Below are 15,847 nucleotides of genomic sequence, written 5' to 3'. Positions count from 1 at the left end.
TTTGAAATACTAGGTATGGTTTTAGCTCCTTTCCCTCAGTAAGTATGGAACGTATGTGTGCATCTACTCTTGGTATGTGTGGCTATGGCGTGTGTGGAATAAGCATTGACTTTAACAGTGTATTTCAAGTTTTGTTTTGCATTTTTCTTCGGACCTGCAGGTTCCCCTGGAAAACAAGCAGATAATTCAGCCAGCAATCAAGGAAATAACTTAGGGACGCCAAACAAGGCTGGAAAACTGAGCCATGCTTTTAGAGATTCCCGACCAGGGAGGAAAACTGCAGAGGGACAGGTGACAAAAGGTGGTGATGAGTCAGAGAGTGACTTCGAATCTGATCCTCCTTCTCCCAAGAGCAGCGAGGAAGAAGAAGAACAGGAGGATGAAGAAGCCTTGCAAGGAGAGAATGGAGACTTCAATGATGACAATGATACAGAACCGGAGAATTTAGGCCACCGACCTCTCCTCATGGACTCTGAGGAAGAGGTGGAGGAAGAGGAGGAGGAGAAGCAAAGTTCTGACTCCGATTCTGATCGTACCAAGCAAAAATCTGTGGAAGGGCTCCTGAGCAGTAGGTTCAGAGATGGCGTGGGCAGCAGTGAAATCAAAGAACCCAGTTCAATGCGTACGTCCTTGTCTGAGGTGCCAAGTACTGTAATCAAGGTGAACCCTGGCCAAGAGTTTGATGTGTTTGGGGCAGTGCCCTTTTTTACTCTGCAGCCTCAGGCAAGAGAGAAGACGGATAAAGACGCCTCTTCTCGGATGGCTTTTCCCGGCCTGAACCAAGAGCAGGATGACTTTGACGTTTTCACAAAAGCCCCCTTCAGCAAAAAGGTATCTCAGCAAGATGGCCAGGTGGCGGGAACTGAGCCTCTGCTTTCTCCTACTTCTCCACGGAGCGTCGATATTTTTGGCTGCACCCCATTTCAGCCTTCCCTTCTCCCCAAGACTGGTGGGAGTAAGGAGGACCTGTTTGGGCTGGTTCCTTTTGAAGAGATCACGGGGAGTCAGCAGCAGCAGAAGGTGAAGCAGCAGCGTAACCTGCAGAAACTCTCTTCCCGCCAAAGGCGCATGAAACAGGAGGTCTCGAAGAACAACGGAAAGCGTCACCACGGCACCCCAACCACCACGAAGAAGGCGTTGAAACCGAGCTACCGCACCCCTGAGAGAGCCCGCAGGCACAAGAAAGCAGGCCGCAGGGACTCGCAGAGCAGCAACGAGTTCCTGACGATCTCGGACTCCAAAGAGAACATAAGCGTTGCGTTGACTGACAGCAAAGATCGAACCAACCCTCTGCAGACAGATGAGAGTCTCCTGGATCCTTTCGGAGCCAAACCCTTCCACCCACCAGACTTGATGCGGCATCCCCAGCATCAAGGGTTTGGTGACAGCCGCGGGGATCATGGCACGGTAGTAGTGGCTGGTAGACCTAGGCAGAACTCCTTGCACGGAGCCATTCATGGTGGTGACGGGCTGAAAACAGATGACTTTGGTGCAGTACCCTTCACAGAACTGGTTGTGCAGAGCGTGCAAAGCCAACAGCAACAGGCGCTAGAGTTAGATCCCTTTGGAGCAGCTCCATTTCCTTCCAAACAGTAAATGCTTTCAACGGGTTACCCCCTCCACCTCTCTGAGTTACTTAATAGAGGTTTTAATTAGTGGAGTAATTTATCTGGTTGAATTGACAGGGACCTGGCTCCTGCAGTTTGTTCAAGTTCAGGAAGGCATGGGCAGCTTGTGCCATGGAATTTAGAATGATGGCAAATTCTTACTGGGGTTTTTTTTGGAGAAAAATAGAAAAAATGAACCAGGAGCAGCATTTTGTTACGACAGATGGCTCCTAGAATGAAAAAAGAAATCAGATATGAAGCACTGTCTGTCACTGACTCTGGGCCCTGGAACATATTGTCATTCTGCACTTTTGCGTTGCCTTTTCAGTCCTCTGTGATGTGCTGAGATGGAGGGAGGGAGACAGGCAGAGATCACATGAAAAACATTTTCCATACGTACAGGTAGGCTAATGGAACTGTGGTGATTCTTCATGTCTCAGTCGCAGTAGACTTAAGAACCAAAATGTACTACTATCCAGACTGATCTGCTGGGAATAGTCAAGTCTATGCTTCTGAGGTGAAAACTACCTTTATTAATCATAAAAATAAAGAAGCCAAGTCCTCAAGGGGCTGTGGCCCAGAATTCCAGAGCACAGCTATGGCTTGGGACCTGGTAGACATCTATGCAGCTGCAGAGGTGAAAGGCAGATAATTTTTTTTGTGTGCCTAAACGTTTTTGTTTTTTTTTTTTTGTTTGTTTGTTTGTTTTACAGTAAGTGCCATTAATGTAAAATAGCAAACTGGAAGCTTAGAGTTAAAACTAAAGATACAGAGAACATAATGGTTTGCGAGACAAAAAGCATGAATGTAGGGGAGTAAACCAGCAGGAATGCAGCCAGTGTTTGCAGCACTTTGAAGACTACTCAGTACGCTGGGAAGAGAGACTGGTTTACATGAGGAAATCATTTGGCACATGTGGAGTATTCCAGATAACTTGTACAGTTGACTGTGAGATGCAACCATCAGATTTATTTGATTACGAATTGGGATTTGTGTCTGAAAGTACTTTTCCTTTTCCTCTTGGATTTTTATTGCAAAGAAAACGTGTATTCTTTCAAAGCTGTTGTTTTTTTAAAACAATAATAATTTTATGAAATGACTGTAACCTAATGTTCTTTTAAGTTCTGATGAATCTGTTATTGTACTTAAGTGTATTTTATAAGAAAGTTTTGCTAAATGCACTGAGCTTTGAAGAAACTTCCCTGAACCCGGATTTGATTCAGAACAGAAGCAGTAAGCAGCAGGTAGCTTGCAGAAGCCGCTTGCTACCGTACCGGTAAACTGCATTTCACACCACGAAGCCTTACAGGCAGGACTCCTGTCCTGTTGCACAGTACCTCTGAGACGTTAGGTGCACGAGACGTGGCTAAAGGCTCGGGAGCGTGAGGTGCCAGTAGGTGATGGGAAGTTGATGTGAACAGACTCGCTGAGGACAAGATTTCGTTACCGTGTTGTAGAAGTACGTGCTGTGTGTAGGCAGGACGGCTCCTCCGCTGCCTTGCAACTTGTGCCAAGCCATGTACGCCGTCTGCGGAGCGAGTGTGACTTGGCATGGTCCGATTTGCCTTTTCTCTGTGGCGGAAGTCCTCAAGAGGAAGGGGAAGGAGGTAGTTCCTCTGCTTGTCTCACCTTTATTTCCTGCTCTACTGATTGCGGATGGGTAGATAATTGGATGTTTATATATGGAGGACATAAGCATTTGTGTTTGTGTGTCCCGGTGTCCCCCCTTTTACAGGAGGTAAAGCGAAATATTTAGGGTTGCACTTTTTTTTTTTTTCCAAACTCTTCTGCTGGTTATACAGTCGTCCTGAGATCTGTGAGGCTGGGGGTGGATCCCTTATGCTATTTGATGAAAACGCCACTTTAAAAAGCAGTCACTTGACTCCTTTGGGGGTTGGTTTAATAAAACACTCCCTTGGATATATATGAGATTGCTTCCCCTAGTCCTGGAATCTGAAAGTAGCTCATATGTATCTGTACACCTTCATTACCTTTATCTTCCTCATTTTCATTTTTCTCACAGGGTGGAAGTGAAATATCACAGCTGTGCTTGGTTAAGTATGCCTTTTTCAGGGTTAGAAATTAAGCTCTTAGGAGGTTATGAGTAGAAATGTTTCAACTCTATTTGCACAGGAGTTTCTTAGGCTTTATTACTACTGTTCTCACCTGGGTTTTTTGTGCCAAAGGCTGTAAGAAGCGCACGCCAAGTTTTGTAGCATTTTCTGATACTCAGGTTAACTGTCTTTTTCGTTTGGTTTTTTTTTTCCTCTTCTCTGCGCGTGCTTATGAGCTACCTTCCTACGGTTTCCGTCTGAACTGTTACACTTACCTGCCTAAAGAGCTGTTGGAACAGAAGGATATGACAAATGGGGCAGGTGGGTGGAAACAAAACGAGACTAAACCAACAGGCAAGTGACCCATTTTCTTAAATGCGGCTCATCCTCACCAAAGCCATGCAGCCGCTGCTTTTCCCTGGAGGAAAAGCAACTTGAGGGCTTGCTTGGCCGTTTGGTGCCAGAGGAAAGGGTTAACCATGCGCGTGGGACTGAGGGAGAAAGGAGAGGTGGTTTGCTGTTGGACACGGAGGGAAAAGGCTGTGCATCTGTGTGTCGGCAGACTTGGTGTGGGCCTAAACATTCAGGTAAATTAAGAATAGAAGGAAGCGTGTTTGGTTTTTGACTGTTTACCCTGAGACTTTAGGCTGAGGAGTGCTACAGGTTTTCCTTGGGTGGTGGGTTGGTTTGGTTTTTTGGCAGAGGGTCATAAATGGTTGTATTACAGTACAGGAAAGCTGAAGTGAGGTTGTACACAGAAACTGAGAGGGGAGATAAAAGCAAACTGTAAACCCAAGTTACTCTAAAACTGGCATAACGTCTCTGGCTGCATACGACTTATGGCCGATGATATTTGCTTGTTAATGGCCTTAATCAATCTTGTTCTTTGTATTCTAGATACAAAACAGGTTTTTGCATAGACGTAACTTTTTCGCTTATAGAGTTAAAATTATTTTATCCTTTCTTGTGACTGAAAAGAGATTAGTATGCTTCGCTAAGTTGACTTTGCGTGGTATATACTGTTTATACACAACTAAACCCAAGTTTGGGTTTAATTTTACCTAAGATCCGCTAGTCAACAGAGACGAAACGTGGTACTGTCGGGGAACGTGATATCGTTTTGCCTTTATTTGGTGTGTGTGCATGCTCATGTGCTTGCTTGCCACGGAGCATATCGTGACCTTACCTGAAATACGGGAAAGACCTTGCTGTGCTAGACATGTACCATACTGTCTGTGAAGACAATAATGGCAAGGTAAGGAGCTGATACTTCCCTTCTGATGGAAAATACCGATGGATTTTTACAGCTTGTCTTTCAGCATGTTGAATGACTGAACCATAGGCCTTTTAAAATCAGCTGTTTGAGAGAGGGATTTTGTCAAAAGGTACTAAGAAGCCTGTAATGGTTGCGGTCATTGAAAGAAAAATAAGATCACCGTGTTTGTCTGCAGACTCTCAAACGGCCTTGAGGTGCACGCAATTGCTTTGGCTGACCTGCGTAATGCGGGACCCGTGAGTACCAGCTTTGGAGGAAGTAACTTTTAATCATTCTGGGTGTCCCAGTTAGTAAAACCAAGTACTGTGAAAATAAGTTGATATATTTGCTACTGTGAGAATAAGAGTTTATCTGGAGGTTTTTTTTATACTATATCGTGTATTTTTATATATGAAAAGTATATATAAAACATACACATGCTCGCACACATCATGTATCTCTTGGAGTTGCCGTGCTTTTAGTAACACAGCAGCCACAATCACTTTTGTGTCCCTTGAGGGAGTGAATATGAGTGAAAGCTGCAAAAGAAAAAAAAGTGCAAAGGGTGGCTGCTGTGTTACTTATCTATAGAGCTTACTTTGAAAGGAAAACCAAGGAAGTTGTGTGTATAGCTAAATTTGTGACTAAGGCATCACCTAATATTAAAGAGCATAAAAACTATTTTGAAATTGCTGGCATTCAGCTTTTAAGTGCACTTTCCTGAACTACACTTCCATTTCTTGTTAGACTTCAAGTTTCTAAAGCTTTTTTGTGTACCACTAAACAGAGAACTTTTAACTTTTTTGTGAAACTGATGTATGTCAAAAAATACTTGCAGTTGTTAAATAAACAAACGTGATAACAGTGACTTTGCAGATGTCCTTAAACATTGCATTATTAAGTACTCACATTTAGGCTTTAATTTAATGTTAAATACAGTTTCCAATGCTATCTCTGTGGACATAGTTCTGCACCTGATCTTCTAGACATAATTTTAAGTAATTTGACCCCCTTCTGGCAATTGTTTACCGGAGCAGTTTTTTTGAATGCTGCTTGTACTGATTTTACTCTTAGGTAAGCTGAAGCAAGAATGAAAACGGTCAAAAAAAGAGGGAGCGGCAGCAGGACGCGGTTACTAAATAGTAGCTCATGTCCCAGTGGCTGTTGCGTCTTCTGCCTATTGCTTGTTTCATTTTGTTACAAGCAATTCGACAAGGAAATACAGTTTAACTAGAGGCTTCACCTTAAATGAAAATGAACAACCACAGCTGTTAAATTCTTACTTTAAAGAGTTAGTTTTTCATGGACAACAAGGTCTCTCAATCTGCATGTTGCCTGTGGTTTAAAGGCTTGGCCGAGTGCAGTTGGAGGAGGACTTGGGGCAATCCTGATGGTTACTGGTAATAAGTGTTGTGTGAGCGCTTGCTACGTGCTGCAGTACAGGACGAGAACGGGCGCTTGTAATGGGGGGTGCAAAGTCATCCCTGCTGGCCGGTGCAGCTGCCTGCTCCACGCTGTATGCATAGGCAGGATATGCGTAAGGGCAAAGCTTTTCTGCCTGTGCCATCCCTGCTAGAGGTTTGGTTTGTTTTCAGCCCCTGCAGTTACAAAAGGAGTTTAAAAAACGTTCTGGCTGTGTTACTTTGTTTTTGCAGCGTAGCTGCTAGCACTTGATTTCTCATCACTGGTTTTTCCATGCTGTTGAACTACTTCTGTTAGGGCAAAAGCACATTTACAACATTGAGGTGGGGAAGGGTACTGTTGTTTCAGCTGAGGCAGAGTCAGGATCACCCTTTCCTTCCTTTGTTTAGGCCACAGCAAGAGAAATGGCCAGAGCTCTTAAGACATGAATAAGGCCCTGCTTGGAAACTATCTGCATCTAAAGGGAGTCAGTTGCAAAGCTGAGTGTATCAGCAGATTCACCTAGAGATGCTCCTCCAAAAACAAGTATAGAGCACTAAGTACTGTTACTGAAATATACTACATGCAATACTGGAATAGTGCAATTTGAACACCTGCCATGCCTGTCTGTGCTGTGCCTTGATAATTCAAGAGACAGTCTCCCTGTATATTTCAAACCCAGGGGAAGTGACAGAAGTTGCGTGGTTGAGCATCTATCCTTTCACTAGGTGAGACGCAAGAATGATGTTACTCCAAGTAAACTTCCCATGAACTGAAATTTATTTACAGGTTCGGTATGTACATAAAAGACCATCATGCAGCTAGATAAATTTTGTCAGGATGATAAAAATGTACAGCTTTGCAGTCAGTTGCCTGATCGAGTGACAACTGCGGTAGTAGTTAAGAGTTTACCTAAAAAAAATACATTAGCAAACTGTAAAGTCAGTATGCTTTCAATACACAAACACACATTCTTCAATATTATTGTTCACATAACAGTGGAAACAGGCTTTTATACTTGCAGGTTCCTTGTCAGGCTTCAGTAGTAGTAATTAGTGCACTTGAAACTTACTTGGTTGTCAAGTTTAAAAAATAAAAATAAAAAAACCCAGTGTGTACACTGAAAGGCTCAAAGGTCTGGGACTTGAATCTTAAATTCTAAGTCAGTTCTTGCCACTATTTGTTACTGGCATTGAAAAAAAAAAAAAAAAACAACAAACAACCCACTGAACTGAACATAGCATTACTCTCCAGCATACCAGTAGAGAAGTTAGTATCCCACGTTTTCCATCCTCAGTGAGTGTTCAAGTGCATGACAGTACATTTCCATTGATATTCCGCATGTTCTTGGCACACCCCTGATGAGAAAGGCTGATGGAGCTGGGCTTGTTTAGCCTGGGGAGGAGGCAGTTTTGGTGGGACCTGACACCAGGCTGCCTGCCCTGAGGAGGGCACTGCAAAAAAGCAGCCTCTCCTCCTCTGAGTAAGCTAGAATCCATGAAGGGAGGACCTTCCCCGCAAGGCAAGAGGCAGTGGCATCATGGCATAGCACTGGCAAGGCTGACAGTTCATTGAAGCCTTCTTGTGTTCTTAAGCAGCTTTTAGCATGGTTGCCTGAGGTTTTCCTTCCCACTGCTAGGCAGTGCTCTCACTTCCTTGGCCTCAGGTGTAAGACAACCTCCTTGAAATCTTACAAGGCCCCTGTCCAGAGTGGATTAAGCTGGCTGTTGCCAGATGATCACAAAACACAAGAGAAGATGCTGGGACACTGTGGAAGGCCTTGCTGCAGGTAACAAGGGGAGTTGTAGCAAGGTCAGCTGGGACAGTTTGCAATCCCAGAACAGAACATTTCTTCCTGTAGTCAAAGCAGAAACAGTCCGGCTATCTCACGCTTCTTAATGCTAGCCCTGCCAATGCAATTGTGTCCTTCAACAGCTCTGCTCCCAAACTTTAACTGCTTTGGATTAAGTTGTGACAGCATCTTGAGGCAATTAGAGAAATCTCCCAATGGCTAATGCTGACTAACATTTGATTGTGTGAAGCAGCAGCACTTGCTACCACTGCTCAGCTCAACTGTAAACACAAGCACAGCTGCTATACAAAAGCCACTTGAAAATGTTGATTCTAACCCCAAAAATCCAAGTAATTCCAATCCTGTTTGAAAAACTGGCACGCATTGAGCTTAATCATGCTGAGCTACAGCTATTGACTAACCTGCCAATTTCATCTCTCCCCAGTGTTGAGTTTCTAAGAAATAGTTTCACAACAAATTCTAAAACCCAAGGCGACCTTTTTACTATAGAAAGCTTACGGTGGTAAGTCATTTTCAGTAACAAAGTCTGCAAGTACAGTATAATACATCACACCTTAAAAGGCCGAAGTTGAGTGATTTTGAATCCCAGCAGGTTCACTACTCGGGGTGTGTTAACTTCATCCTGTTAAACAAGTCTAACTTAAAAAACTACTTCTTAGCAACTCTGATTGCAAGATAGTAACAAACTTAAACACACAGGCTTAGCTCTACTGCTGAAATATGGATGAGTACTAATTCCAAATTACCTAAGGGATCTAGAGAAATTCTTTGAAGTAATGCCACTAAGTCATATTGGGAGAGACAAGTTTTAAGATCTGAAATGAAGACAGAGCTAGGGTGGATGACATGTGATCTTACCTGTCAGAAAAAGGAAAAGAGCTTGTCCAGAAAAGTACAAGAGCCCACCGAATTCCATTTTACACGTTACCGTACTGATACTGAAGCGCAAGCACGTCATTCAAACATTCTGAAGGATGCAACCCACGGTGCTGCTGTGATTTAGATCCAAGATGGGGTCCCACAGTTACCACGGTTTTACACGCGCACACTGCCAGGAGCGGTTTCTTAATGATGCACTTGAACAAAACCTGAAAACCAGGTATATCGGTCTGTCAGCTCAGCAAGGTTAATTACTTGTGTTTGTTGTTCGTGTTTATCAAGCAAAAAAAATACTGCTGTGAGCTGAATGCTAACTGTTACAGCTCAGCTTTGCATTGTCCCACTCCAGGAAGACCGGTTTTGTACTTGATTGCAGAACAGGAAATGTCTGAGAAGGAAATGCATCTCGGATCCCAGGCAAGGCTGTTGGTTTTTTCAAAACTCATAATAATATACTGTCCCAGCAAGCAGGCAACAGTCCAGAAGTCAGAAAATGAACTGCCTCAGTGCTTAACTTCATAGCTCAGTTCATTAGGTAAGGTCCAGACCCTCAAAGTCAGAAATTTCATCGCAGTGTCTCTGAAATACAGTGGGGAAACAAGTTTAGTTGCTTACTATGCAAACGAAATTAGCAACTCTTACCTGCTTTCCAAAAAATCCAGATCAATGCTTAGTAAGCTGAAAACCTGACAAAAGCCTGAGGAAAATGCTACTTAGGAACAAATACTAATGGCAGCTTGAGGCTATTAAAATTGGGAAAGAGAGCTGAAAGGGATCTGGCAGACCTCTGTCCAGCCGGTTCTAAAACTCTAGTCAAGGGCATTGCAGCTGCCTGCAGCCTCATGCAACACAGCAGTACAAAGGATCAGAGTGCCTGGCATCAAGATCACTCATGTTTTTTATTTACAAGCAAGTATTACACCCATCACCTTTTTCTTTGGGTAAGCTAGTGAGGGAGGCTGACTGAAACTTGTGACAAGTTAAAACCAAGATTATTTAACCTTATACTTGTTAGAATATCCTAGTCCCACGAGTATGAGAAGTGCTATACCTTCGCTCACAAGTCTGCGCTATACTCAGGACAGGGCTTGCTGTGTCGATATTGCATGATGTACACTGTGGACTGATGCCACCAATACAGCATCACCACTGCCAGGATATGCCACACTTGGTGACTCGAGCCGAGGTAGTTCAACTGTCCTGCGGGGAAAAAAGAGGGCAAGCGGTTAAGTCGTTAAACTCAGGAATAACTCATACAATGCAAATAGCAATTGGTCTCCTCCAGAGGTCAGCTATACACTCCACTTGCTGGGAGGCAGTGCAAGTTCTTTAACGAACTTGATCAGAAGTCGTCTGCCTTCTTTTGCTTCAAATATATGCAACGTTTTACTCTGTATGACAATACTTCATGGGGAACATGGTCAACCTGTTCTCTCACAGTAGGTTCACGATTCACAGCAAGGACTGTGACGCTGCAGGAAGGTTAACTGCAGAAAAAACACCCGGAAGAGAATTTCCTACCTGGGAAGTATCTTTCTGGAACTTTGGAAATATAGAAGAGAAAAGCTACAGCAGCGATGAAGTACATGACAACTACACGCGGAGCAAACTCCTGCAAAAGAAAAGGAAGCTCTCCTATTCTGTTAGGAGGTAGAAATAGAAAAACAACAACAAAAAAAAGTCCCTACAGCTCAAAAAGAAAAAGGTATGACAAAACTGAATCTTACTTCACTGCCTATGTTACGTACGGACTAAATCCAACGGGGAAGCAAATGCCAAAGTTTGGGAATATCTGAATGGGAAGAAACTTGTTTTATCGTGACTTCTCTGCTTCAATACACAAGCTACTTAAGTGTTTCTGTGCAGTCTGCAACAGACATGACATTTGCCCGTAAAAGGAGGACATCTTCCAGTACACTGATCTTACGCAGAATGGCTAGGATAAGCGAGAAGGATGTCTTCAGTGCAAAATCTCATTTACCGGTTGGGATTGCAGTCCCTAGAACCCAGGGCCACAGGAGTACTACACACTGGGTGGTAAATAATCAAGCAACCCATTAATGAGCTGCTTTTTGTTTTCCTTAACAGAAAGTTTTGTTAACAGTCGCAGAGCATTTTTGTGAAGTATGGAAACAAAATGGAGGAACAACATTCTGCTGTACCAGGAGAAACGAAATGGGGGAAGATGTGGGGGGACAACTACTGTTAAATCTGATTTTTAGAAGGACAGCGTTAAGTGCCCTGTCTAAAGACTACATATATTCATAAATGTTACTATTCCACATTCAACAGCAGCTCTGGACTGGGCTAAACCATCACCCCAGCTGACAGTCCTCCAGCAGGGCCAGTCTAAGAACGTGCACAGTTACTGCTCACAATGAAAAGGAAACGTTTTCTTCAGCAGTTAGGTCCCTGGGTAATTGCAATGACTTCTGGCATTTTCATATTGGGGCATACTTAACTGTCCTCAGCTGCACTGTGCTGCTTGTTTTTCAGAGCACAAGCAAAACAAGAACAGGAAAATAGTTCGGTAACTTCACAGTGATGTTAAATAAGGGTTGCGTAAGAGACAGGGGGCTGGAGTAGGCAAATACTGGTTTTTGCTGCCAACCCAGGGAAGAGGAAGCAAATAATCATCTCATCAGTGTCTTCTGGTTCCCCTCTCCCCTTTCGAGCTGTGGAGGCGGACAGCCCAGAGCACTGGCAGAGCCTGATAGACTGCTTCCCGCTCTGCGGCCGAGTTGGCTCTTTGCTCCTGTCCCTCGCCCTCGGGTGAGCAGGGGTGCAGTCCACCTACACAGGCTGCCCTGTCCCTCAGGCAGACAGGCTCAGTCACACTTGTATCCAGTTTTCCATCTCGTGGTGCGGCTGTAAATCAGTAAAGGAGATTTAAGCTACTCCACGTGTTTACCGCTGCTCAATAAATTTCTAAGTGTTTGCAACTGGATCATCTCATCTGAAGGAATTCTGAGCTTAAAGCGATTTTAATTCCCCTTCATTTCCCAAAGCGTAAAGACGACTGAAGGAAGATAGCAAGAGAAAAGCAAAAGTGTATCTTATTTCCTCCTTTTTTTCTTTTACCTGTACAATAGATGCACCAATGCCGCCATTGAGCCAAATCCAGTGGATGGTGGGAATAATTCCATATCCAGACACTGAGCAAAAGATGATGGAGCGCAGTCTGTGCCACTGTTGCGTGAGGTAACTGGGATGAATCTGAGCAAAAAATACTGCCAAGATCATTGCCAGCACAGTGATTAAATATACCTGACGCCAGTACTGGGAAAAAAGAAACAAAAGCAAGTTTGTGGGCTTTCTCACCACGTGTAAAAATAATTTCTGGGTAGAAAGTTTACAATGCTAAATGTAATGATATATCAAATCCCCCGTCACTGCCGCAAGCACAAATGATGGGGTTTGAATGAACGGACTTGTATTTATCAACTGACAGCAAGGGGAAGAGACAGTCTTGCTCCAGTACACCTGGTAGAACATCGTTTATTCCGAGCAGTTCGTTCACCAAAACATTTTAAATATACCTCTGCCTCAGCAGACTTGTTCAACTATCCGATTGCTGTACCCACTGCAGGTGTGGATATAATCTAGGCCTTCGAAGGGAACTAATTTTAATTGTTCTCTACTAGAAGAAAAGAAAATAATCTTATTGCTGCCTCAGGTAAGCTACATAGTGGGAAATGATGTTTGAATGACTTGTGATGGGGACACATCCCATAATCATCCTCATGCATTTGACAAATGTAGGACCTGTAAAGTTTACGCTGCCTTCATATAGATTTAAATAATTTGTTGAGGCTTGTGTGATAGACAGCTTGAAAGGAAAACCTCGATTTGCCCATCGCTTCAGCAAGCAGAGTTCTGCTGGTGTCAGAAGGAACTTCTTTCAGTTTCCATCTCTGTCTCCCGACTAACGTTCTATTTGAACACCCTGCAATGAACCCCCTTCCTACGGCACGGAAACTACAAGGACGAGACCACAGGAACTAAAGGTTACATGAACAAGTGCTTCAAACTTACGTTATTGCAATAAAATGCATAAAACACGCCTGACACGTAGCAGCCCAGGATACCAATGGAAATTCCCGCATAATCTAACGCCATCCATCGTCGGCTGGTCTTCTCTGAGCGGTGACAACAGAAAAGATGGTATCCTACTGAGCAAAGCATACAGACCTATACAAATGTTCAAACAAGGATGCATTAATTTCTTAAAAATTAACAGGGAGTATAGCAAGCCTGAACTCTGAAACTTAGCACATGCAATTAACCTGTTATATGTTTTGCAGTGCAACTTCGGTGTAGGCAATTGTGAATCCTGCCAGAAATCAACAGAAACTAACATAAGCTTCTCTGGCAGATGGAAGGAGGAACAGAAAACTTTGCAAGACGTGACAACCCAAGTGGCACAGCTAAGAAACCTGGGCTATTGAGGCCAAGCGAGGAGCTACTACGCAAGGGAGCAGGGCCATGTCTGCATCAGTACAGTGGGATGATGAATTCTGCTTGGCCAAACGACCACAAGCAGAAACCAAAGCCCAAATCTGCCCTGACGGCCTGGCACCCAAGTTACGTTATTGAGGGAACACACAAGAAATTTAACATCTACACACAGGCCCCTTCTAGGCTGGCATCAGATTTTTTCCCTGAGAAATGTCTGTGTTTCTCTGCAACCCTCAACAGGAGCAGGGAGGAACACAACAGCAGTGCTCTCCAAGCCAGCAAGGGAGTTTTCCCCGCTTCTAGCTACGCAAAGGCATCCTGTACTCTTCAGGAAACATGAACAGCACTCTTCAGCTCTTCACGCTTTTTTAGGGACAGTGTACTGTACAGGAGCTTCAGTGCTCAAATGATGACACAGTTGAAGTCTGCTGCTGCGAACAGATTTCATCTGACGCAGGAGCTCTTGCTTAGAGGAGGTAAAAAGTTAGAATACGAGCCCTACTGCCATTCCGGACCAGCATCAGGCCGTGGCTGATTTTCGTGTTCTGGCAGGTAACCCTTTCCGGCGGCAACTGATGCTGTCTGGGACCCCGACGCCCAGCTGAAGCCGTGAGATACGGCCGTGGACAATTTAGTTGTTTTTCACAGAGTCTTTCCTAGGCCAGCTCTGTTCAGTCCTCCCTGGTTTATCGCATATATTGAACGGGTCAAAATCAGCTCGAGCGCCGAGCTCGTCAGTTACCTTTAAAAGCAACTCGAAACACCCTTCCCCAGGCCTGACCTTAGTCCGTCTCGCTCTGCAGGCCCGCTCGTGCAACGTGTCCGTGGGCTGCAACACTCTTCCTTCTCAGAGGCGACGGCTTCCCTGAGGAAGCTGCCGGCCCGCGCTCGGCCGGTACCTCGGCGGGCACCCAGCCAGCCCCTACCTGGAAGCAGAACAGGCAGACGGAGCAGATGACGAAGTCCTCCCGGGAAGCGCCGGCGGCCGGCAGGACGGCCGTCAGGTCGTAGATGCCCAGCGTGAAGAAGAGGAGGAAGCCGAGCAGGTGGCTCCAGATGTTGACGGTCTCGTTGGAGAGGATGAAGAGGCTGTGAGGAGACAACGACGGGGTGAGGCGGAGCAGGGGGGAGCTGGGGGGGGAGCCGGGGCCGGGGTGCGGGGGTTGCCCTCACCTCTTGAGGCAGAGCCGGGAGGGCAGGTAGGCCCGGTAGCCGTCGGTGATATAGGGGTTGTCCTTGAGGAAGACGGGGATCTGCTCGTAGGTGTAGAGGCGGATGCCGCGGGGCACCAGCACCGGCCAGTACTGGTAGCTCCCCAGCTCGATGTAGTGCGCGCTCCGCAGCAGCTTCTGGTGCATCCTGCCCGCCCCGGCGCCGCATCGGACCGGACCGGACCGGACCGGGACCGGCCGCCCCCCGCCCGCGGGGATCGCCGCCGCCGCTTCCCGCCGCGGCCCCGGCCGTGAGGGCTCTGGGCGCGGCCGCGTCGCCGGGCGATGGCGTCACGCTCCTCCCGCCGCGCCTGCGCACTGCCGCCGGCAGCGGAGGGCGGGAGGGCGGGATGGCGGCCCTCAGGCGTCGGGCCCGGCCTGAGCCCGCCCGGGTCGGTGTCCACGGCGGGGGGCGGGGGGCGGGGGGGCAGCGGAACGCAGCCCTGCCCGGGCGGTCGTGTGCTCGGCTGGTTGCGGAGGTAGAGGTGTGGGCAGCGAGGGGTTGTCTCTGAGGGGAGAGGGCGCGCCTCTCTGAGAAACGTGTGGAGAAAGGCGGTTTGGGGGGAAAAGCCCGCCTTTTTCAGCGGGTGGACGTGAAGGCGGCAAACCGGGCTGAAACGGGGGGCCGGACGGAGACGGGCGAGGTGGAAGAGTGCTCGTGGGAATGGTGCTTGAACCCTGCGAGAGCAGCCGCTGGTTAATTGGGGTAATGATAGTCAGCAGTTTTTTCTTTGTGCTCTATGAAGTACCAAAAAACCCCCAACTAATCCTAGTAGCCAAGATGACTCTCCCAAACGAGTTGTTTTGCCTAAATAAGAAAAGCTGTGGGTTGCTTGCCACTTGCTTTTAATTCCACCCCCCCCCCCCAATTTAAATTAAAGGGGGGAGAAAAAAGTAATTCCTTAGGTATCATCCAGTTCTTGTTCTCAAAGTCGAAAACCAGTGTGCTGAATGATAATCCTCGTTCACCTGCCCCTCCCTGCCGGTAATGTGCCGCACAGAATGCTTCAAAGGTCTTTTGTCTCACTGAACGAGATGTGGGAGCTTGTTTCCAAGATGGTGTGACGAGTATGAAAGATTTTCCCAGGGCAGAGGAACTTGTATTGTGAAATAAAAGATTCAGGGTGATGGGCGTTTAAAATCAAGAATGACAGTAAAGACCAGGTGTT

The 15,847-nt window shown here is 45.9% G+C and overlaps 2 protein-coding genes across 10 annotated transcripts in view; one reads left to right on the top strand and one right to left on the bottom strand.

The window, feature by feature from the left end:
* Nucleotides 1–5,784, top strand: part of BMP2K (BMP2 inducible kinase) — a 108,197-nt gene extending 102,413 nt beyond the window's left edge. For 5 of the 6 annotated variants that reach the window (XM_052811583.1, XM_052811566.1, XM_052811552.1 and 2 more), the window contains one exon: nucleotides 161–5,784. In XM_052811583.1, coding sequence (XP_052667543.1) covers nucleotides 161–1,596 — 1,436 coding nt within the window. In that variant the 3' untranslated portion in view covers nucleotides 1,597–5,784. The remainder of the gene's footprint in view (nucleotides 1–160) is intronic. The other variant, XR_008238778.1, reaches the window with a different exon arrangement.
* A 1,290-nt stretch (nucleotides 5,785–7,074) lies between these two features.
* Nucleotides 7,075–14,911, bottom strand: PAQR3 (progestin and adipoQ receptor family member 3). Of its 4 annotated transcripts, XR_008238787.1 has the most exons (8): nucleotides 14,641–14,911; nucleotides 14,394–14,556; nucleotides 13,045–13,200; nucleotides 12,091–12,288; nucleotides 10,531–10,621; nucleotides 10,061–10,209; nucleotides 8,989–9,588; nucleotides 7,075–8,172 (listed from the first exon to the last, which is right to left on the bottom strand). XR_008238787.1 is itself a non-coding variant. In XM_052811603.1 (7 exons), exons 1-6 carry the CDS (start codon nucleotides 14,823–14,825, stop codon nucleotides 10,067–10,069), a joined length of 936 nt encoding a protein of 311 aa, XP_052667563.1. In that variant the 5' UTR covers nucleotides 14,826–14,911; the 3' UTR covers nucleotides 7,075–9,588; nucleotides 10,061–10,066. The 4 variants fall into 4 exon arrangements, 3 of the variants coding, with proteins under 3 accessions (XP_052667563.1, XP_052667574.1, XP_052667583.1); XM_052811603.1 differs by having other exon boundaries at nucleotides 7,075–9,588; XM_052811614.1 differs by having other exon boundaries at nucleotides 7,075–9,588; nucleotides 12,091–12,225.
* Nucleotides 14,912–15,847: the final 936 nt, after the last annotated feature.

Source organism: Harpia harpyja, chromosome 2 (assembly GCF_026419915.1).
Source record: "Harpia harpyja isolate bHarHar1 chromosome 2, bHarHar1 primary haplotype, whole genome shotgun sequence".
Lineage (NCBI taxonomy): Eukaryota > Metazoa > Chordata > Aves > Accipitriformes > Accipitridae > Harpia > Harpia harpyja.
The sequence above is the reverse complement of the archived record's forward strand: the minus strand, read 5'-3'. Positions and strand labels throughout refer to the sequence as shown.

Coding starts and splice junctions, on each gene's coding strand:
- PAQR3 (XM_052811603.1), bottom strand. CDS start 14,825: ATGCACCAGAAGCTGCTGCGGAGCGCGCACTACATCGAGCTGGGGAGC. Junction 10,622..12,090: donor TTGGTGCATCTATTGTACAG/GTAAAAGAAAAA, acceptor TTTCTTTTGCAG/GAGTTTGCTCCGCGTGTAGT. Junction 10,210..10,530: donor TCCAGAAAGATACTTCCCAG/GTAGGAAATTCT, acceptor TTTTCCCCGCAG/GACAGTTGAACTACCTCGGC.